Source organism: Mustela putorius, unplaced genomic scaffold (genome assembly GCF_011764305.1).
Source record: "Mustela putorius furo isolate JIRA1106 unplaced genomic scaffold, ASM1176430v1.1 tig00000765_pilon_pilon_pilon, whole genome shotgun sequence".
In the NCBI taxonomy this organism is placed as follows: domain Eukaryota; kingdom Metazoa; phylum Chordata; class Mammalia; order Carnivora; family Mustelidae; genus Mustela; species Mustela putorius.
Genome location: NW_025421470.1, coordinates 41,791 through 64,596, shown reverse-complemented (window position 1 = coordinate 64,596; position 22,806 = coordinate 41,791). Strand labels below are relative to the sequence as shown.

The following is a 22,806-nucleotide window of genomic DNA, read 5'->3' as shown; positions in this document are numbered from 1 at the left end:
TGCAGGCCCGAGCGACCCCCGGCCCGGCCCGACCCGGGCTCCCCGACGACAGGGCGGGCCCCTCGCCGCCCCCGAGGCCGCCGCACACTCGGGGCCCTGAGGTCCCCCACCTCCGTTTCGGTCTCAGACGCGCCCCCGGTGACGCAGCTTCCCCGTCCGTCCGTCCGTCCGTCCGTCCGTCGGTCCGGTGCGGGGACGCGGCGGACCCCCCCCGCGCAGACCGGATTACGCGGGAAAGCAGCCGAAACCGCGTCCCGCTCCCCAACCTGCCGCTCCCGTCACTCACAGGGGGTCCGCGCGGCCCAGGCCAGCCTCGGTCCCGGGGCCCCCTCACCTCCCCACCCCCCGGGCCCCGCCGCGACCCCAGCGCCCGCCCGTCCCAACACAGGGCTCGGCGTTCCGCGGGCGCCGCGGCGGGCAGCGCAACCCGAGAAGTGCGCCTGCGCGCGGCCCTCGTCCCTCCCGGAGCGGCCTGAGCGACCGCGCCTGCGTGCGGCCGACGGCGGCGGCTCCACTCTCCCGACCGAGGGACGGGCACGGACTGCGCAGGCGTGGGGAGCGGAGCCCAGGGAGGGGCTCCGTCCGCCGCCGGCCTGCGCGCATTGCGCCTGCGCGAGCCGAGGGCGGCGGCTCGGGCTGCTGGCAGGCGCCGTCCGCCCCTCCGCACCGCGGTGTGGACGCAGAGCTCGGCGGGGAGAGGCGGCTGAGGTAGGTCTCCCGTGGGCAGCTCGGGCGGCTGGACGTGCCCACTGAGTCCTTTCCGGGCGCGTGCGTCAGTGGGTCGACCGAGGCCGCGGCCCCCTCGAAGACCCCCAGCCTTCCCGGCTGTGCGCGGGGCGCTCCCGCGGCTGACCGCAGGCTGGGCCACCGCAGGGCCACGCCCCTTCCTCCGAGCCACGCCCACCGCTCCGCTTACCCCCCCTTTTCCCGTGCCACGCCCTGCGGCGCCGCGCCCCTTTCCCCAGCCACGCCTCCCCGGAGCCGCGCCCACCGGCCTTCCGCGGCGCGGGCCCCGGAGCCGTCCCGCCGGTCCTCCCCGCGCGGTGCCCCGCGCCGAGCCCCCCCACCGCACCCACTGCCGCTGGCCGCTCGTCCCTGGCATCCCAGGGCCTCTGCCCCCACCGCCCGCTCGGCTGACCTGGCCCCGCCCCGTCCCCCAGGCCCTGCGGGGTCAGCCGGTCCCCGGGGCCCTGCGGGGTCAGCCGGTCCCGGGGGCCCTGTGGGGTCAGCCGGTCCCCGGGGCCCTGCGGGGTCAGCCGGTCCCCGGGGCCCTGCGGGTCAGCCGGTCCCCGGGGCCCTGCGGGGTCAGCCGGTCCCCGGGGCCCTGCGGGGTCAGCCGGTCCCCGGGGCCCTGCGGGGTCAGCGGGTCCAGCAGCCCCGCCCCGGCGGCCGTCCCACCCGGGCCCCAGTCGGGCTTCGCCGGGGAGGAGGCGCTCGTGCCGCGAGAAACCGGCGCCGGCGGGTGCGGGAGCCACGGTCCGGACGAGGGACCGGACGTAGGGGCGTAGGGAAGAGGCGAGCCCGCAAGACCCGCCCCTCCTCTCCTCTCGGGCCGCCCGGAGCGCCCCTCGCTGGCCTCGCAGCTCCGGCCCGCCCGGGGCCCGCCCTCCCCGGGTTGCGCGGACGGACGTCACGGAGGACGCCCCGACCCCGGCCGGCGGCGCGCGTGTCGGACCCAGCCTTGTGCGGGGGGAGCCGTTCGTGCGGGGCATCGTGTGGGCCCGCGGTCGCGGCGCGGCAGGGGGACGTGCGGCGGGGAGGGGGCCCTCTGCGAGGTGTGCGTCGCGGCCCCTGCTAGTGCACCTGGAAGTCCCCGTGGATGACCTTGAAAATAAAGCGGCCGGTTTTTTACCCGCAAAACGGGTTTATTCGGAAGTGACCGGAAGTGCAGTTTCAGGCCTGCGAGCTCCAGGCAGGTCTGGCTGAGGGCGGGCGGGAGGAGCTGCTTTGAAGGAAGAGTGTGGGGCGGGGACAGCCTGCCCGGCGGGGCTGTGGCAGCGTCACAGTCTCCTGTTGCCTGGGCGGTGACACTGTGACAGTCTCCCATTGGCTGGGCTGTGACACTGTGATGGTCTCTTGCTGGCTGAGCTGCGACAATCTCTCACTGGCTGGGCTGTGACACTGTGACAGTCTCCCATTGGCGGGGCTGTGACACTGTGACAGTCTCCCATTGACCGGACTGTGACACTGTGACAGTCTCCCATTGACCGGACTGTGACACTGTGACAGTCTCCCATTGGCGGGGCTGTGACACTGTGATGGTCTCTTGCTGGCTGAGCTGCGACAATCTCTCACTGGCTGGGCTGTGACACTGTGACAGTCTCCCATTGGCGGGGCTGTGACACTGTGACAGTCTCCCATTGACCGGACTGTGACACCGTGACAGTCTCCCGTTGGGGGGCTGTTGCCTGGGTAGATCTTCCTCCTGCTGTGGTGGTTAAAATAGCTGTCTCCTGTTGGTCTAGGAGTGTGTGGGGGTTAGAACTCCCCATGCTGGTCCCAACTCCATTTCAAACGAGGGTTCCTTTATTTTCACAGTAGGGAGTTTTAATTGAGGTTCTAGAAAAGATTTGACATTGATTAGTTGTTTTAAATCAACCCAGTAATCTAAAGAAAGCTCAGAGGGTTCATGCAGCAGGTAAGATCAGCACCTTTGCAGACTAGTGAAGAAAGTGTACTCGTAGAAGTTCATAAATTTTAAATGCTTCCCGTTTCTGTAAAACATTGTGTTTAAAAAATTTGATCTCTGTTTCATTCTTTCGACACCGTTTTGCTTCCGTTCGGCATAGGACCTTTACTATGGTCTTTACCAGAACCTTAGGAGTGAAGCAGATATAACGAAGTGTTTTCTTATTGTCTCTCTTTTTAAAAGTAGAAATGGAGGGGGAAATGGAGTATTGAACGAGGCAGCGATGCGGCAGACCCTAGGAGAACCATGGCCACATCCGATGACTGCCTCCAAGGTGAACTGCAGGTAATGTCTGTTTTCTGTGTAAGGACCACGGATACTGCGGAGAGCACGGCTCAGCCACTAGCCGGGGGCCGCGTAGTTGGAGGAGATGCGGTCTTTGTGAGGGTTACATGTGACGTTCCGAATGGAGCCGTGTGCCTCCCGCCGCGACTCCCCCCTTGGCACCTGTGCTGTGAAGCGCGCACACTGTTTTAGTTTGGTAAAGTCCCAGGCATAATATCTTAAAAGCAGGCTGGACACTTTAGAATGATTTATTTATTTATATCTTTTTCGGCCTGGGACATACGTCTAGTTTCATTCAAGCTATTAGTTAAAAAAAAAATTACCCTAAATTTCAATGAATGTTGAATATATAAGATTAAAAACCAGATGGATACTCTAATAAATGTTTTTTAAAAAATCAACTATTTTCATAGCCGTGATGTCAACTTTGACATTTTTTCTCTACCCTTCCCGTGGTTGGTATAATCCCATTTTGGCTTTTATATATAGGAATTTGATTCATAGTTGTGTCGCTTCATTAATCTGTTTCTTTTTTTTTTAAGATTTTATTTATGTATTTGACAGAGAGAGAGAGAGACAGCAAGACAGGGAACACAAGCAGGGGGAGTGGGAGAGGAAGAAGCAGGCTCCCCACGAGCAGGAACCGCCCCCCTTACGGGACTTGATCCCAGGGTTCTGAGCTGAAGGCAGACGCCTAAGGACTGAGCCACCCAGGCGCCCCTCATTAATCTGTTTCTTAAAATTAATCATAAAACTTAAATTCTGTGGATGCACTCTTGTTCTTTTGAGAAATTTAGAAAATGTTAGAACATTTACAAAATAATGTAAACATCATGTTCATAGCACAGAGAAGTGAGAACTCGTTAACATTTTGTTGGGAATGTCTGTGTATACTTAGGTGTACGTAGTCTGAAGGAAACGTAGGTAAAGCTTGTTCCCTAACCCCAGCCCCATTCCTCTTTCTCTGTTTCCACAGGCAAATACTACTGTGAATTAGAAATTGATCTTTGTGCTTCTGCACCACTTTTTATGCTTTTGTACCTAATATAGGCATCTTGGAACAGTACGTGATACTGTTTGTGTGCACTTCGTAGAATTTGTCTAAGCGGAGTTGTACTCTGTGTCGTCTGCAACTTGCCTTTTCCCAGTGTTTCTTTGGGGGTTTGCCCTTGATGTGTGTGTAGAGCTAATTTAGCCCTATGAGACGCTTCTGTCGTGTGCTCCCTGACCCTCACGTCCTGCGGCGTCCCCCACCCCGTGTGGCTGTCATGTCCCGCAGAGTGCCCCCATGTGTGACCGTCACGTTCGTGGATCCCCCCCACCCCCCGTGTGACTGTCACGTTTGGTGGATCGCCCCCTGTGTGACTGTCACCGTTGTGTGCGGGTCTGTGGCAGTCCTACTAGTGTACGGTTAGGGTTAGGGTTAGAGTTTTAACAGTTTTATCTTTTCAAAGAACTGGTTTTGTCTTTGACTTTCTTTGTTCATCTGCTTTCTGTTTTATTGATTTCTGCTTTTATCTTTATTTCTTTCCTCCTCTGGGTTTCATTTTCTCTTCTTGTAGCATCTTGTGATGGAAATTTGCAACACTGACTTGAACCTTTCTTCTCTAGTACATGTGTTCAAAGCTGTGACTTTTCCTCTGGCCTCAGTTTTCTTGTCTCACACACTTAACTATGTTGTATTTTTATTTTTGATCAGTTAAAATAGTTTATAATATGTCACAGTGGAAATCAGACAGTTTCTGGGCTGTTCAGAAGTGTGCTGTCTATTTCTGGAGATTTAGGGATTTTTATTTATCTCTTTGTTATTTAATTTTGGTTTGCTTATGTTTGGTCAGAAAATATGCTCTGTACAATTTCAGTCTTTGGAAATTTATTCAGGCCTGCTTTGTGGCCTAGTCAAGTGGGCTGTTGTGAGCGCCGCACACGCACCCACAAAGAATCTGTTTTCTGCAGTTGGTGGTTTTCTATAAATGTCATTAAGGTCAAACGTGTTACTGTACTGTTCAAACATTTGTGCCCTTTCTGCCCTATTGCCCATTTGTTGTGTAGTTACCGAGCGGGACTAATGGACGTTCCCCTGGACAGAAATTCCCACGATGGCTGTGCCGGGTCACTCATCAGTTACGTGTCTGACTCATGGTTTTGGCTCTGGTCATGATCTCAGGGTCGTGGGGTCAAATGCCCCCCGCCCCCCTTCTGGGTTCTGTTTCTCTCCCTCTGTCGCTCCCTGCACTTGCTTAGACACCTGCTCTCTCTGTCTCTAAAATAAATAAATACAATTTTAAAGAAATTTCCACTATGATTGTGGGTTTGTCTTTTTTTTTTTTTAAACTTCCTTTTGAATCTGTCACTTTTTGCTTCACGTATTTTGAATCTGTTATTTGACATATACATTCAGGATAGTTTTTACTTTCTAAACTAATTGACTTTTTATTTTTATGAAATCTCTTTTTACCTAGTACTTTTGTTTGTCTTATATCTATTTTATCTTATATTAATATGGGTGTACCAGCTCGCATGGTGCACATACACCTATATTTTGAATCAAAGACCTTATATTTAAAATGTTTCTCTTGTAAAGAGCCTGTAGAAATGTCCGTTTCTTTCCTGTCGGTAATATCTGCTCTTTCCTTGGAGTATTTAGTCTGTTAACGTTGAACATGGTGACTGATGTGGTTGAGTTGGCCATCCTGCTGTTTTCCCTTTCTTCTTGGTACCTTTCTCCAGTGTTACCTCTGTTTGGATTAGTGAAATATTGCTAATATTGCCACATTGTCTCCTCTGTTGGTTTTTCACCTGTATCTTTTATGAATATTTTAGTGGTTACCAGGAAACTGTGATGCGCATCTTTAACCCACCCCAGTGCTGTTTGTGTCCGGCCGCTTCACAGTGTAAGACACCTCCACATTAGCTCTACATACTCGCCCCCAGTTTTGCACTGTTTGTGCTCTTGTAACATCTGTCATAAACCCCACAATAAATAATTAGTGTCTCCTTATACTATTAAAAGTCTTTCTTGCGGAGTATAAGAAACAGTCTTGTTTCCCCACATACTTGCTTTTTCTGGCGTCTCTATACCTGTTGCTGCGGCAAAAATTAAAGACCACGATGGCGCCCGTTGCGTGAGTAGTCGCCGGAGGGTGCTGTCCGCTTCGCTGGAGAAGTGTGGGCACCGCACCCTGTACGGAAGAGTCTCGCAAATGCGTGAATGAAAAGCTTCTGGTCCAGCCTCGGTCATCTGTCTCCTAGAAATAAAATGTCGTCCCACGAGGGTAAATGTGTATGAATGTTGTGGCCGCACCGTGGTAGAGAGCTGGACACCAGGGGAACGTCCATTAGTCAAGGACGACTGAAGAGAAGAGTTCCTACTGCGGAATATTATACAGTTGTTGAAATTTGTAAGTTAGGGTTCTAAGAATTGGGAAGTTTCTCATAAGGTATTATGTTAGTAAAAAAGGCAAAAAAAAGTGTCTGTCACATCCTTCTCAAAAAACTGTGTCAAAAGAACAACTATGCGTGTGTGTGAGTTGTGTATGCGTGTAAAAACATGGCATTTTAATCTGCCATTTCCCACTCCGAAGTTTATCCTAAGAAAATTGTCATGACAGACAAAATGGTATTTTTTAAGAAAGTTCGTCTTAGGGGCGCCTGGGTGGCTCAGTGGGTTAAGCCTCGGTCTTCGGCTCAGGTCATGATCTCAGGGTCCTGGGATCGAGCCCCGAATCGAGCTCTCTGCTCAGCAGGGAGCCTGCTTCCTCCTCTCTCTCTGCCTGCCTCTCTGCCTGCTTGTGATCTCTCTGTCAAATAAGTAAATAAAAATCTTAAAAAAAAAAGTTCATCCTAACATAATTTGTGAAAGTATAAACTGGAAATAGTTTAAGGGTACCAAACTAGGAAATCGGTTAAATAAGTTATGATAATTCACAGAATATTACCAAATGTTAGGAAGTGGTATTTAGAAATAATTTAACAAGGAGGAAAAATGTTAGGAATATAATAAGTGAGTGTTACACGCAACTAATGAATCATTGGATGCTACATCGAAAACTAATGATGTACTGCATGTTGGCAAATTGAACTTAATAAAAAAAGGAATTTAATAAGTGGGACACATATCACAAGGCAGAATTTCATGATCTCAGTAAACACCCTGTATGCACATGCTATGTGTACACTTCAAAAGAGGCCTGGGGGTGCTTTGGTGGTTCAGTCAGTTGAACGTCCGACTCTTGGTTTCGGCTCAGGTCATGACCTCAGGGTCGTGAGGTCGATCCCTGTGTCAGGCTTGTGCTCAGCAGGGAATTGGCTTGAAATTCTCTCCCTCCCTCTCTGGCCCTTTTCCCACACAGGAGTGCTCTTTCTCACTCTCAAAATAAATAAATCTTAAAAATAAAGCCCAACGGATGCCTGGGTGACTCCGTTAAGTGTTTGCCTTCAGCTCAGGTCGTGATTCCAGGTTCCTGGGACCGAGTCCTGTGTTGGGCTCCTTGCTCGATGGGGAGTCTGCTTCCCCTCTGCCTGCTCTGCCTGCCCCTCCTCCTGCTTGTACTGTCTCTCTCTGATAGTAAATAAAGAAAATCTTGGGGAAAAAAAAGGCTGACAAAAAATATAAATGTTAACTTGTTAAGCATCATTATTTCTGACCAGTGGGTGAGATTACAGATGGTTTTAATTTTCCTCTGTGTACACTTGTGCTTCACATGTTTTCCAAAGAACATGAATTACGTGCATGTTTAGGGAACTTCGCTAAAAATGTGTATATATTGGGACAGAGTTGCTGCATTGAAATGGAACACGGGCTTGGAGGTTCTGCTACCTCCAGTGGACATCTTCCAGACAAGCCTCTTCTGACAGAAATTAGAGACTGGGCAGTGTGTGGTCTCAGGCTCCCCTTTTGGGTCCTGAGCAGTCTATATGAGCAGCCTTGAGGTCCAAGTCAGGCCATGAGGGTCGGGCCTGGTCACTGGCACCTTCCGGAAGCCTGCCCAGTTCTGTCCTCCAGTCTGAAGAGGTCCAGAGAGCATGAGGCCCAGAAGCAGGTCTTTCTCTTGGGGCCAGTCACCACTTTCAGAAGGAGTTGCTGGTGATCAGTGTCAGTCACCAAGTAGACACTAAAAGTGCCTCTTTCTTACTTATTTGATGTCCTTCTTAGGATGCAAGTAGTTTTGTGCTAGAGACGAAAGGAGAGGTGGAGTAAGGGTGAGATCCCTCGATCCTGCTGGTGAAGATGACCCAAACTGTGCGATTAACCCTGGTCACGTGGATCTTCATGTGAAACCTTCCTGATAACCAAAGGCTACAGGTTATTAGGATGGACACGGAGAGGAGCCCCGTAGTCATCCCCTGTTCTTCCCTTGGCTTTGAGCAGGAGGGAGAAGGTCACGTGGAGTGCGGTGACCGGGAGCAGCTCCAGGAGGGTGTGCAACCAGAAGAGTTCGTGGCCATTGCAGACTATTCTGCCACTGACCAGACGCAGGTAACCCTACACACTTGCTTACAGGCAGGGGCCTCGGGCCTTGGGTCCATGTTTTATGGATTTGGCTAAATGGCATGCTAGGTGACAGAATTAGGTAAGAATTTTGAGGAAGTCATACCAAAGTTAAGTAAAGAAGTATTCAGATGTTTAGAGCCAAGGGAGACCTGGGAGTGACCCTTCTCCAAGCCTAACAGATTCTGATGCCAAGCCTTAGGTGAAGGATATCTGGGTGAGGAATGGGGGAAGGAAGCACCTGTTGCAGTTTCTTTTTAGAAACTTTGATTTAGAACCTATTCTAGTTAATGACCATTAAGGCTATAAAATAAAAATACCGACTTGAGCATAGTGGCTCAGATGGTTAAGCCTCCGCCTCTTGATTTCAGCTCGGGTCATGATCTCAGGGGTCAGAGGTCAAGTTCAGTACTGGGCTCCATGCTCAGTGCTCAGCGGGGAGTCTGCTGGAGGTCCTCTCTCCCCACTCCCTCTGGCCTTCCTCCCACTCCCACTCTCTTTCTCTCAGATAAATAAATCTTTAAAAAAGATACTGACTTGAGTGGTTTTTTTCTACTCCAGTAAGTGAATCAGCTGCCACATAGCTGAGTTACAGCAAAGAGGAGATAGAGAAATTGTTTTAAGTTGTTCAAAAATGTTTAATCTTTCCTTTAAAAAAATACCAGCTAAGCTGTGCTTTCTTTCATGTAGATGTTCCACAAAAGTCTCTCAATGTTGGTATCATTTTCAGAAATTGTGAGTTTGTGTAATTACCCATTGAGTCTTTTTTGAAATAGCTGATTTGGGCCCCAGTGATGGGGGGCTTATCACTGAGCCACCACTGAAATACCAACTACAGGTTTTTCTTGAATTTTGACTTCTTTGTATGTTTTTTTCCAGCTCAGCTTTTTGAGGGGAGAAAAAATTCTCATCCTGAGGCAGACAACTGCTGATTGGTGGTGGGGCGAGCGCGCAGGCTGCTGTGGGTACATACCTGCAAACCACCTCGGGAAGCACCTGGAGGACTGTGACCCTGAGGACACGTGGCAGGACGAGGAGTACTTCGGCAGCTATGGAACGCTGGTATGGCTGGGGCCACGGAGGTGGCGGTTTCCTGCCTCAGCTTTCGAGTTAGCTTCAGCTGGGCTGCTCCTCTTCGTGGCTTAGTGCAGGGTTCCCAGACGTTTTCTTGGGCTCAGCAGGGCATGTGGCTCCTCGGCTCTGCCATCGTGGTGCGTGAGTGGCCGTAAGACCATGAGGAGATGAGCAAACCCTAACCCTAACCAATTAAAAAATGTGAAAGCCATTCTTCGCTGGCAGACCCTACAAAAGCAGGTGGTGGGCTGGAGTGGCCCATGGTGGTTTAGAGATGTTATCTGAGCAATGAGATGATGAACTTTTCTCAACATTTAAAATACCGTAACACATTTTATTTTAAAAATAAAATACAAAAATGTTATACAAGCCAACAATAATACCTCTAAATAACTAGCTTATTAGTTTTTTGGAGTTTTTTTCCCAGTTAGGACAAAGACCCATAACTGTATGGTCCAGGCAGCTCCTGTTTACAAGTTAAAGCTAGACAAAAGCCGATGCGTGCAGAATAAACCTGGCAGACACAGTGTTGGGGGAAAGCAGCAGGACATGAAACAGTAACTTCCGATTCAGTTATGTAAAGTTAGAAAGCAGTGTTGGAAGAGGTTTAGGAAGGGAAGCGACCAGGGAGCTGGTTCTCTGGGAGTCGGCATGGTGGTTCCTGTTGCCAGGGCGTCTGGTGGCGGCAGCCTTAAAAACAAGGGCCGTACCAGCAAAGTGGGCTTCTTGGGGAGGAGCGGAGGGACCGCAGGGCAGGCCGAGCCCCGGTGGGGAACTGCAGGCAGGTCTGCAGAACCAAGGCCGGGAGGCTTTTCCTAAGGAAGGGGGAGTGGGCGGGGCTGTGTGGAAGGAACGCCCTCTGGAGGGCGGCGGCGGCTTCTCATTGGCCGAGGGCGGCAGTTTCTCATTGGCTGGACTGTTGCTAGGCCAGGAGAAGATCTTCCTCCTGCGGGGGTAGTAAAGCTGCTTCCTTCGGAGTCTGCGGTGGTGGACCGGTCGTGGGTAGCGCCGAGCCGGCCGGCCCTGGCGGCGTCCCTCTCCGCGCTCGGTGGGGCTGGCTCTCCTGCTGCAGGCCCGGGCTGGGCAGGCGTGGGGTGCCGCAGGCCGTCGCGGCGCGAGTGTCCGCCGTGCGACCCTCGGTGTCCGCCGTGCGACCCTCGGTCGCTGCGCGAGTGTCCGCCGTGCGACCCTCGGTGTCCGCCGTGTGACCCTCGGTCGCGGCGCGAGTGTCCGCCGTGTGACCCTCGGTGTCCACCGTGCGACCCTCGGTCGCGGCGCGAGTGTCCGCCGTGCGACCCACAGCCGCAGGGTCCTTTCTCGTGTAGGTGTTCGGTAGGCGCGTCCCGTGTCATGGTTCAGCGCGTGACCGTGAAGGACACCCTCGGCGCACGCATGCCACTAGAGCTTTCAGACTTTGTTTTCCGAAAGATTTTCTTTCCTTCCTGATTTGTCAGGAGGAGCGCGCGCAGGCAGGGGAGCCGCGGGCAGGGGGAGCAGCAGACTCCCGCGGGGCAGGAGCCCGACGTGGGACTCGATCCCTGGACCCTGGGATCATGATCCGAGCTGAAGGCAGACGCCTCACTGAGCCACTCCGAGTCCGTGGAGCTTTCGGACTCTCAAGAGTTAATGAATTGATTGTAAAAGGGCCCTCTTGGTGGTTTGCTTCTTTAACAGCCTTGCCCCGCGACAAGCAGTGCTCCAGTGGGTTTTCTCTTACAGAAAATTGCTAACCTTCTGCTAGAATTTCTCTTGGGTAAATTTGTAGGGTGCATGTGTTTTTTCCCTTTGGCGGGTCTTGCCAGTTTGCCCTCCAGAAAGACTGGCCCCTGGACGCCACCAGTGTACGTGAATGCTCGTTTCCCAGCCGCACATCGCTGAAGTAAATACAGATCTCTCCTCTTAAAGGTGAAACGTGGTATTTCTTGACTTTGATTTCCATTTTTAAAGTCAGATGGGTCATCTTCTATATTTTGTTGGCCTTTTCTATTTCTTCTCTTTTTGGTAAACTTTCATATAATTCCTCATTTTTCTTTCTTGTCCACTTATGTGTACACCTTAGCAACCTAGTTCTGACTTTCTGTCAAGTGGACTGCTCAGGTGGGATGGCTGAGTCCTGATTGTGTCCCCTCTGACCCTCAGTCTTCTGTTTCTCAGCGCTGAGTGTCTTTGTGAGGAGCCACGATGGGCTCGTGAAGGTCCTGTGCAGACTTCCTCTCTGTGCTGACGAGGTCTGGGTAGCTTCAGTGTCTGCCTCGCAGCCGCACTGTGTGCACGCTGCGTGTTCTGCAGCTCGAGACCTGAGAAGTGGGGCATGGGGGCTTTTTGGGCTCTGACTTCCACCTGTGGCTTCATGAACCATTTGGAGGACCCTTTCTCTTTTTCTCTGGGGATTGGTGTGATTCCCATGGGGTGTTATGTTATCTTGGGTTTCATGTGTTTTCCTCCCTCTGGACATGGCTGGAGACCTTGAGCTCACCCCTGTGAGGTTGTCCGCTCCCTCCAGAGCTGTAGTTTCATGAGGGGCCAGTGTGCCTCCTCTGGCATCTGCCTTGGTGGATACTTGGCCAAGTGGCACCTGGTGGGGAATTGGTGGTTTCTCCTGTCTCCAGTGGGAACAGTGGTCAGGAGGGCAGTGTCTGCTCCACTTCCTGAGTGGTCTACCCGCCTGTGTGCTCATCCGGCTGTTGGGGAGGTACAGGGTGAAGCCGTAGGTAGCATCACACTGAACCAGAAGGATTCCAGAAAATTCCATTTCATTTCTTCACTGTTGTGTTTTTATATGCCAGCATATGTAGGTCTTCGGGTCTTGTGTTTTTTTTCTTTGTTGCTCGTATTTTTAGGCATGGTGTGGTGGGCTCAAGGGGATTATTAGCTCGGTCTCTGATCTTCCTTCTTAAACCAGAGTTCAGCACAGTTCATATTACAGGCAGTGATTCCTAATGTGTATTTCCTCTAGAAACTTCACTTGGAAATGTTGGCAGACCAACCGCGGACAACTAAATACCACAATGTTATCCTGCAAAATAAAGAATCCCTGAAAGATAAAGTGATTCTGGACGTCGGCTGCGGAACGGGCATCATCAGCCTCTTTTGTGCCCACTATGCGCAGCCTAAAGCCGTGAGTAAGAAACAGCTCTCCTTCAGCAGCTTCGAGCCGAGTCTGGGGATGTGTCGTCCGCATGCAAAGGCATCATGTTGGTGAAATGGGCAATGTGTTCCTGTGGGCTGAGCCTGTCAGCGGTCATGACCTCGGCTTGCTGAGTCACCAGCAGCACCGAGTAGAGTAGGACAGAGCAGAGAATATCCGAGTTGCGTGTGGTCGGATGTTTTTGGTAACATGCTTATCAGCTAGAGGAACACATGTCTGTGTGCTGGGGCTGGGCCGCTTGTGTAGGTCACTGTCCATGTGTTACCCCTGCACCGAACAAGGACCGTCTGGCAGGGACAGGACAGCCCACTCTCCATGATGCATGCTGGGGTCCTTTCTCCTCTTCCCTGCAAAGCATGTGTGAGGCTCCAGAGTTGAAGCCTCTGAAGTGCCCCTGACACAGGTGGGTGAAATTCCAGTTTATACGGGAAACTGCAGGACAGGGATCACTGGTGTTCAGATGCTGTCAGAACCAAGACGTAAGACTCAGGACCTTCCAGTGACAACCTGGGCTTGAAGCTGTCTCAGCCAGTGGTACCCTTAAAGTCCGATCATTCTCAGGCCGGTGTGGGAAACTCTGGGGTATATGGCTGTGTGTATGGGAGCTGGGCCACCAGGTCTGACCCACAGGGCCTCTGCAACGGGTACCCGGTGTGCATGTAGACTCTTCTGTCCACCGCAGTCCCCATCTGTTTTAGACAGAAGGTGGAGTTAAGATGGGAGGTAGCTCCCTTGTCAGCTGTTGGAGGTCTGTCCCTGCTATCCAGCGCACCTCTTTCCTTCTGTCGCTGTTTTCTTTGAGGCTGCCTCTGGCTTGGCTGGAGCCTTGGTCCCAGGGAGAGTGGATGCCAGGCTGCTCTGTGGATGGGACTCTTGCTGATGGCCCTTCTGTGACATGCAGGTGTACGCGGTGGAGGCCAGTGAGATGGCCCAGCACACAGGGCAGCTGGTCATGCAGAATGGCTTTGCCGACATCATCACTGTGTTCCAGCAGAAGGTGGAGGATGTGGTGCTGCCGGAGAAGGTGGACGTGCTGGTGTCCGAGTGGATGGGGACCTGCCTGCTGGTAAGGGGCACCGGGCCACGCGGGATGGCCGTGGACGGGCGCTGGGCCACGTGGGATGGCCGTGGATGGGCGCTGCGCCACGCGGGATGGCCGTGGACGGGCGCTGGACCATGCGGGATGGCCGTGGATTGCGCCAGGGAAGTGCAGATTCCAGGGAGGGGTGTGGACTGGGTCTGGAGGGGCTGTTGTGAGCAGAACATCTTGGGGAGAGCCGTGGCTGTCGTGCTGAATGAAGCCACCTGGTGCTTGTCCGGGTGCTGTCTTCTGTTTTGTGCCGCATGGCCATGAGCCACGACACCCTGCCGTCCGTGATGTGGACAGACCTTGAAGGCATTATGCTAAGTGAAGTAAGTCAGACAGAGATACATCGTATGGTCTCATTTATACGTGGAATCTAAAACCAGCAACACAAAACTCACCCACCAGACTCCTAGAAAGAGATCAAATTTGTGGTTAGTGGAGGGAGGGAGGGTGAGGGGAGAAAGAATTGGAGGGCTGTGGTTGAAAGGTCCAGACTTTCAGGAACCACGCAGGTGAGCACTAGGGCCGCCACATACAGCGTGGCAACCCCAGTGACACTGCTGTGCGATGCACTGGACGGTCTTACCAGAGGACCGTCGACCCTCGAACAATGTGGGTTTGAACTGTGTGGGCTCTCTTATACATGGGATTTTTTTTTTTTTGATAAATATAGGACAATGCTTTATGATTTTAACATTTTTTTTCTCTAGCTTACTTTGTCAGAATGCAGTACACAATACAAATAACATAAAATGCCTGTCAACTGTTTATGTTCCTGTTAAGGCTTCAGGCCACGGTAGCCTATTAGGAATCTAGTTTTCGGGGAGTCAAAGGTTCTGTGTGGATTTTTGACTGCGTGGGGTGTCAGTGTCTTAATCCCTGCTTATCCCAAGGTCAGCCATAGATCTAAGGGTTGTTTTTTTTTTTTAACTTTTTTTTTTTAAGATTTTATTTATATATTTGACAGAGATCACAAGCAGGCAGAGAGGGGGAAACAGGCTCCCCACTGAGCAGAGAGCCCGATGCGGGGCTCGATCCCAGGAGATCTAAGAGTTTTTATCACAAGGCGAAGTTTTTCTATCTTTTCAGTGTGTCAGTAGGAAGTGATAGATAACCCTGTTGTGATCGTTTAACAATGTATGTAAACCAAATCACCAGGCTGTACACCTTCAACTTGTAATAATCTTAGAGAAAAGCCATAGGTTGGTGGAATTAAAAAAAAAAAAAGGCACAAAAAAGCATGTACAACATGAATCCAGTTTTGTTTTTAAAAATCATACATACTGGCGCCCTCAGTTAAGTTTCTGACTCGGTTTTGGGCTCGTGTTGTGATCTCAGGGTTCCGAGATCGAGCCGTGCACTGGCCTCCCTGCCGAGCGTGGCGTCTGCCCGAGACTCTCTCCCCCTCTGCCCCTGTTCCCTGTGCACTCAGGCTCTCTGTCTCTCCAGTGCGTAAATAAAGAAGAAAATCATACGTAGCCATGAGCTTGCTTTGGTTCCCGGTAAGATGGAGTTAAGTACACCCCACCCTGTCTCTCCACGTAATGCAGCTTTTGGTCCAAGACAGGGCTCAGGGAGACGCTGTTGCAGGACTTGGAACGGCATAGGAGCAGGCAGGCTGGGAAGGAAGACCGGGGTTTGAAGTACACTGAGCTGGTCTTGGTTCATTGTCATTCTTCCTCTGGCTCTCTCCCCCCAGACACAGCTTCAGAAATGTAGATGAAACATCCATTCTTCTGAAATCTGCAACCTTCCAATTAGAGGGCTGCTTCTAACCTACAATGAAGTAGATAACCTGAATAATGCAATAACTAGTAAAGATATTGAACTTACAGTTGAAGACCTTCTGAAGGGAAATCTGTAGGCCTAAATTATTTCACTGGTGAAATGTGTGAACACATTCTAGGAAAGAATAACACCAGATCTGAACAGGGTCTTTCAGAAGATGGAAGAGGACAGACTTCCAGCTCACTTGGTGAGACCTGCATGACCTGAATACCAAACCCTAACCAAAAACCAACCCAGTAACTCCTGTTCATAAATGCAGAAGTCCTCAGGAGTACTAGCAAGTGTAGCCCCGCAGTCCACAAAAGGAATAACGTTCTAACAGAGAAGAGGTTATCTTTGGAATTGAAGGCTGGTTCAGTATTTAAAGATGAATCTGTGTGGGATGCCTGGGTAGTGGCTCAGTCGTTGGGCATCTGGCTTCAGCTCGGGTCATGATCCTAGGTCCCGAGATGGGGCTCCCTGCCCAGCGGGTGGCCTGCTTCTCTCTCTCCCACTCCCCTGCTTGTGTCCCCTCTCTTGCTGTCTCTCAATCTCTGTCATATTAAAAAGAATCTGTGTAATCTATATTAACATATGAACAGTTTACAAGATAAAACATGACTCTATCAGTTAATGCACAAAGGGTTTAGCGACATTCAAAATATTTTTAAAAATTCTACTGAGATTTCTTCTTTGATCCTGTATTTGTTTTTTTTAGAAATACTTTTTCATTTCTCCACTGACGTTTGATTATCCAGCTATCTTTCTGTTTTGATTTCTGGCTTAACTCTGTTAAAACTGTGGTCTGAGAGCAAACATTGTATGATTTCTCTTCTTTTACATTCGTGAAGATGTGTTTTATGGTCCAGAGCGTGTGTCTCTTGGAGAGTGCTCTGTGGGTGCCCAGGAAGGACAGAACGTGTCTTACGGAGAGCGCTCCGTGGAGGCCGGGAAGGAGGTGTATTCTGCCCTGGATGAAGCGGTTTGTAGATGTGCAGCACATCCCGGGGTAGATGGTAGTGGTGAGTTCACCGTGTCCTTGCAGGCTTTCTGCCTATTGGATCTGTTCTTCTCTGGGACAGGGCCGCCGGCTGCTTCTCTCTCCTTGCAGCCCTCTGTGTTCCCCCTCACACATGGTGCTCTGTGGTTAGGGTGTATAAGCTCTTGTTGGAGAATTGAGCCCTTCGTCGTTTTATCTCTGATACCTTCCTTCCTCTGAAGTCTGCTCTGTCTGAAAGTAACAAGGTACTCCTGCTTTTTGTGGGTCAGTGTTAGCATCGTATGCCTGTCTCCGTCCATTTACTTTTAATTTCTGTGTATCAGTATATCTATTTGTTCATTTTATTCTTAACTTTCAAAGAACATTTCAGTAATCTGTACACCCCATGTGGGGCTCGAACTCATGACCCTGAGATCTAGAGTTGCACACCCTTCTGACTGAGCCGGGCGGGTGCCCCGTCAGTGTATTTGGAGTTTCTTAGAGATAGCACCTTGTTCGGTCTTAGTTGTTTTTTTTTTTAAATTTTTTATTGTTTTATAAACATATGTATTTTTATCCCCAGGGGTACAGGTCTGTGAATCGCAAGGTTTGCACACCTCACAGCACTCACCATGGCACACGCCCTCCCCAATGTCTCGGTCTTCGTTTTTGAACCACTCTAATAATCTCTGTCTTTTAATTGGTATATTTAGACCATGGGCATTCAAAGTGATTGTTAATATAGTCGATTAATTTATACACCATATTGTTACTGTGTTCTATTTGTTGCTCTTTGTTCCTGTTTTTTTCTTACACTCTTTTTTCTTTTTGTTTTTTTAAGCAAATAAATAAAGGGAATAATGAGTATAAATTAAGGGCGAGTTAATTTAATCCCCAGAAGCGTGTTGGTTTAGAACCTGACATGAACATGCCTTGATAATGTAAGCAAGATTCATACTTTCATAAATTGATGTTATATTCGCTTTGTAGACCATTTCCAGCTTTTAAAAAATATTTCTCAGATGTAATCTCTCTTGAAGCTCACTTTTTTTTTAATTTTTAAAATTTCTTTTCAGTGTACCAGAATTCATTGTTTATGCACCACACCCAGTGCTCCGTGCAGTACGTGCGCTCCTTAATACCCACCACCAGGCTCACCCAAGCCCACACCCACCTCCCCTCCAAAACCCTCAGATTGTTTCTCAGAGTCCATAGTCTTTCATGGTTCAACTCCCCTTCCAATTTCCCTCAACTCTCTTCTCTCCATCTCCCCATGTCCTCTGTGTTATTCCTTATGCTCCACAAATAAGTGAAACCATATGATAACTGACTCTCTCTGCTTGACTTATTTCACTCAGCATCGTCTCTTCCAGTCCCGTCCATGTTGCTACAAAAGTTGGGTATTCGTCCTTTCTGATGGAGGCATCATACTCCATAGTGTATATGGACCACATCTTCCTGATCCATTCGTCTGTTGAAGGGCATCTTGGTTCTTTCCACAGTTTGGTAACCGTGGCCATTGCTGCTATGAACATTGGGGTACAGATGGCCCTTCTTTTCACGACATCTGTATCTTTGGGGTAAATACCCAGTAGTGCAATTGCAGGGTCATAGGGAAATTCTATTTTTAATTTCTTGAGGAATCTCCACACTGTTCTCCAAAGTGGCTGCACCAACTTGCATTCCCACCAACAGTGTAAGAGGGTTCCCCTTTCTCCACATCCTCTCCAACACATGTTGTTTCCTGTCTTATTAATTTTGGCCATTCTAACTGGTGCATGGTGGTATCTCAGTGTGGTTTTGATTTGAATCTCCCTGAGGGCTAGTGATGATGAACACCTTTTCATGTGTCTGATAGCCATTTGTATGTCTTCATTGGAGAAGTGTCTGTTCATGTCTTCTGCCCATTTTTTGACGTGATTATCTGTTTTGTGTGTGTTGAGTTTGAGGAGTTCTTTATAGATCCTGGATATCAGCCTTTTGTCTGTACTGTCATTTGCAAATATCTTCTCCCATTCCGTGGGTTGCCTCTTTGTTTTGTGGACTGTTTCCTTTGCTGTGCGGAAGCTTTTAATCTTGATGAAGTCCCCAAAATTAATTTTCCCTTTTGTTTCCTTTCCCTCTGGAGACATGTCTTGAAAGAAGTTGCTGTAGCCGATGTGAAGAGGTTACTGCCTATGTTCTCCTCTAGGATTCTGATGGATTCCTGCCTCACATTGAGGTCTTTTATCCATTTCAAGTTTATCTTTGTATAGGGTATAAGAGAATGGTTGACTTTTCATTCTTCTACACATAGCTGTCCAATTTTCCCAGCACCATTTACTGAAGAGACTGTCTTTTTTCTACTGGATATTTTTTCCTGTTTTGTCGAAGATTATTTGACCAAAGAGTTGGGGATCCATATCTGGGCTTTCTACTCTGTTCCACTGGTCTATGTGTCTGTTTTTGTGCCAGTACCATGGTGTCTTGGTGATCACAGCTTTGTAGTAAAGCTCGAAATCAGGCAACGTGATGCCGCCAGTTTTTTCTTTTTCAACATTTATTTAGCAATTCAGGATCTCTTCTGGTACCATACAAATTTTAGGATTATTTGCTCCAGCTCTTTGAAAAATACCGGTGGAATTTTTTTTTTTTTTTAAAGATTTTATTTATTTATTTGACAGAGAGAAATCACAAGTAGATGGAGAGGCAGGCAGAGAGAGAGAGAGAGAGAGGGAAGCAGGCTCCCTGCCCAGCAGAGAGCCTGATGCGGGACTCGATCCCAGGACCCTGAGATCACGACCTGAGCCGAAGGCAGCGGCTTAACCCACTGAGCCACCCAGGCGCCCCTACCGGTGGAATTTTGATTGGAATGGCATTAAAAGGTTAGATTGCTCTAGGCAGTACAGACATTTTAACAATGTTTATTCTTCCGATCCTTGAGCATGGAATGGTCTTCCATCTTTTTTTGTCTTCTTCGATTTCTTTCATGAGTGTTCTGTAGTTCCTCGAGTACAGATCCTTTACCTCTTTGGTTAGGTTTATTCCCAGGTATCTTATGGTTCTTGGTGCTATAGTAAATGGAATCGATTCTCTAATTTCCCTTTGAAGCTCACTTCTTTTTCTGTAATCTGTTTATCTGTTGTGTATCTTCTCTTGCACTGAGGTATAATTAGGAGATAGTAAGATAGCAAAGTGTGCAGTTTGATGACTTGGTGTTTGTGTACTTTACCGACAGCTTCCCCATTGCCCCACTGCCCCATTGAGTTAACACATCTGTCACCTCCCCATGATGGTGTTGTCATCTGTAGTCACCTGGGTATGTAATAGATACTCAGACCTTCCTCATTTTATAATTGATAGTTTTTTGCCAGTGTCTCCCTATTTTCCTCACCCCTGAGCTCCTGGTAACCACTTTTTTACTTTCTGTTTCTATGGGCTCAGTTAAAAAAAAATTTTATTTTTAGAATTTCACGTGTAAGTGATAGGATGCAGTGTCGATCTGTCTCTGCGTGGCTCACTTCAGTAGCTGAAGGCCCTCTAGCATCATCCGTGTTCCTGCAGACGGCTGGCCTTCCTCCGTCCCAGGGCTGAGGGGTTCCCCACCATGTTTGTCCGTGTCTAGAGTGTGTGTCACGTGGTCTCAGGAATGCATCTCCTGCTTTTTCTTTGATCCGCTCGTCTGTCAGGGCATCCCCAGACTGTTGTCCTGGCTTGGTTATTGTGAGCACAGGAGCACCTCTCTGAGATAGTGGTTTTGTTTCCTCTGGATATAGCCCGGAAGTGGGATTGCTGGGTCTCGTGGTGTTTCTAGTTTTGATTTCCTGAGGGTCCTCCACACGGGTTCCCACAGTGGCTGCGCCGGTCTACGTTCCCACCAGCGGTGCGAGAGCCTGCCTTTTCTGCATATTCTTGCCAGCATCTGCTATATGTTGTATTATTCTAAAGATTTATTTATTTATTTTAGAGCAAGGGAGAGAGAGCACAGGGGGAGAGGCAGAGGGAGAGAGATAGGGGCAGACTCCCCGCTGAGCACGGAGCCTGACATGGGACTCAGGCCCACGACCCTGACATCATGACCTGAACCGAAACCAGGAGTCAGATGCTCAGCCGACTGCACCACCCGGTCATTCCACCTGTTGGCTTTTTGATAATTGACGTAGAGGTATGATGTCACACCTCAGTGTGGCTTTGATTTGCATTCCCTGATGCTCAGTGACACTGAGCACCTTTTCATGTGTCCGTTGCCCTCTGTATGACTTGGGAAAACAAGTCCCTTTGTCCAGTTAAAATACTTTTTTTTCTGTTGGGTTGTATGGGTTCCTTATATGTTTCGGGTTTTCACCCCTTATTGGGTGAAACTTTATCTTTTTGTTGCTGATGATTTCCTTTGCTGTGCAGACGCTTTTCAGTTTGATGCAGCCTCACTTGTTTATTTTTGCTTTTGTTGTCTTTGCTTTTAGTGTCTAATCCAAAAAACGACCTGCATGGTTAGTTCAGGGGCTTATTCTCTGTGTTTGCTTCTAAGAATTTTTTGGTTTTAGATTTTATAATCAAGTCTCTAATCCATTTGGAGTCGATTTTCGTGTGTGTTGTAAGACAGTGGTCCTGTTCACTCTTGGGCGTGCAGCAACCTGGTTTTCCCAGCACCATCTCGAAGACTTTCTCCTCTCCACATTGTCTGTTCTTGGCTTCTTTGTTGAAAATTAATTGATCACATATGCATGGGGTAACTTCCGGACTCTCTGTTCTGTTCCGTTGACTTACGCGTCTGTTTTTATGGCAGTACCATATTGTTTTGATTCCGACAGCTTTATAATACAGTTTGAACCCAGGAAATGCTACGACTCTGGCTTCGGTCTTCTTTCTCAAGATTGCTGTGTTCAGTTGGAGTCTTTGGACCTCTTTTCCTATTTCTGTGAGAAATGCCATTAGGATTTCGATAGAGATTGAATTGAATCTGTGGATTGAGAAGTGTGGATAGGTAAACAATTCTGATTCTTCCTGTCCATGAGCAGGGGATGTCTTTCTGTTTGTTTGTGTCTTCTTTAAGTTCTTTCTTCATTGTCTTTTTTACTCCCCTTGGTTAAATTTATTTTGAGGTATTTTTAAATTATTATTATTATTTTAAAAGCTTTTATTTATTCATTTGACAGAGAGAGATCACAAGTAGGCAGAGAGGCAGGCAGAGAGGAAGCAGGCCCCTGGCTGAGCAGAAAGCCCGATGCTCGGGACTCAGAGCCCAATCCCAGGACCCTGGGATCATGACTTGAGCCAAAGGCAGAGGCTTTAACCCATTGAGCCACCCAGGCACCCCAAGGTATTTTATTATTATTTTTTTATTTTTATTTTTTTTGGTATTTTATTATTTTTGATGGAACTGTAAATGGGATTATTTTCTTAATTTCTCTTTCTCATAGTTTATTGTTAGTGTTTAGAAGCACAAATGATTTTTGCATATTAATATTATATTCTGCAGCTTTATTGAATTTGTTATTCTGAAGGTTTTTTTGGTGGAGTCTTTAGGATTTTTTTTTTTAAAGATTTTATTTATTTATTTGACAGAGAGAGATCATAAGTAAGCAGAGAGGCAGGAGAGAGAGAGAGGAGGAAGCCAGGCTCCCTGCTGAGCAGAGAGCCCAATGCGGGGCTTGATCCCAGGACCCTGAGATCATGACCTGAGCCGAAGGCAGCGGCTTAACCCACTGAGCCACCCAGGCGCCCCAGGATTTTCTATATATAATACGTCATCTGCAAATAGAGACAGTTTTACTTCTTCTCTTCTGCTTTGGATGCTTATTAAATTTCTTTTCCTTGCCTTGCTGTGGCTAGGACTTTCAGGACTATGTTGAATGAAAATGGTGAGAGAGGACATGCCTGGCTTTCATGTGATCTTACAGGAAAGCTTTCTGCTTTTCACGGTCGAGTATGGTGCTAGCTCTAGGCTTGACATATGTGGCTTTTATTATGTTGTGGGATATTCTCCTAATTTGTAGATTTTTGGTTTTGATCATGGAATATAGTTGAATTTTATTAATGCTTTTTCCGCACATATTGAAATGACTATATGATTTCATTTTGTTGATGTGGTATATCACATCCACTGATTTGCTGTATGTTGAACTGTGTTTGCATCCCAGAAGTAAATCCCACTTGATCGAGGGTTAGGATCCTTTTAATGTACTGCTGGATTCAGGAGGCTAATTTTTGTTTGTTTGTACACTAACAGTGTACAGTAGCTTTTGCAGTAGTCCCCAGATGTGAAATACTTAGAAAGGCAACAAGACATGTACAAGTTTTATAGGCC

At 48.9% G+C, this 22,806-nt stretch overlaps 1 protein-coding gene across 2 annotated transcripts in view; it reads left to right on the top strand.

Moving 5' to 3' along the window:
- The first annotated feature begins 266 nt into the window (after positions 1–266).
- Positions 267–22,806, top strand: part of PRMT2 (protein arginine methyltransferase 2) — a 32,165-nt gene continuing 9,625 nt past the window's right edge. Inside the window, exons 1-6 of one of the 2 annotated variants that reach the window (XM_004780258.3) lie at positions 267–708; positions 2,876–2,974; positions 8,346–8,453; positions 9,345–9,527; positions 12,496–12,657; positions 13,589–13,753. In XM_004780258.3, the coding sequence (XP_004780315.2) occupies positions 2,936–2,974; positions 8,346–8,453; positions 9,345–9,527; positions 12,496–12,657; positions 13,589–13,753 (657 nt within the window). In that variant the 5' untranslated portion in view covers positions 267–708; positions 2,876–2,935. Of the gene's footprint in view, positions 709–1,779; positions 1,913–2,875; positions 2,975–8,345; positions 8,454–9,344; positions 9,528–12,495; positions 12,658–13,588; positions 13,754–22,806 lie in introns of those variants that run through there. The other variant, XM_045084271.1, reaches the window with a different exon arrangement.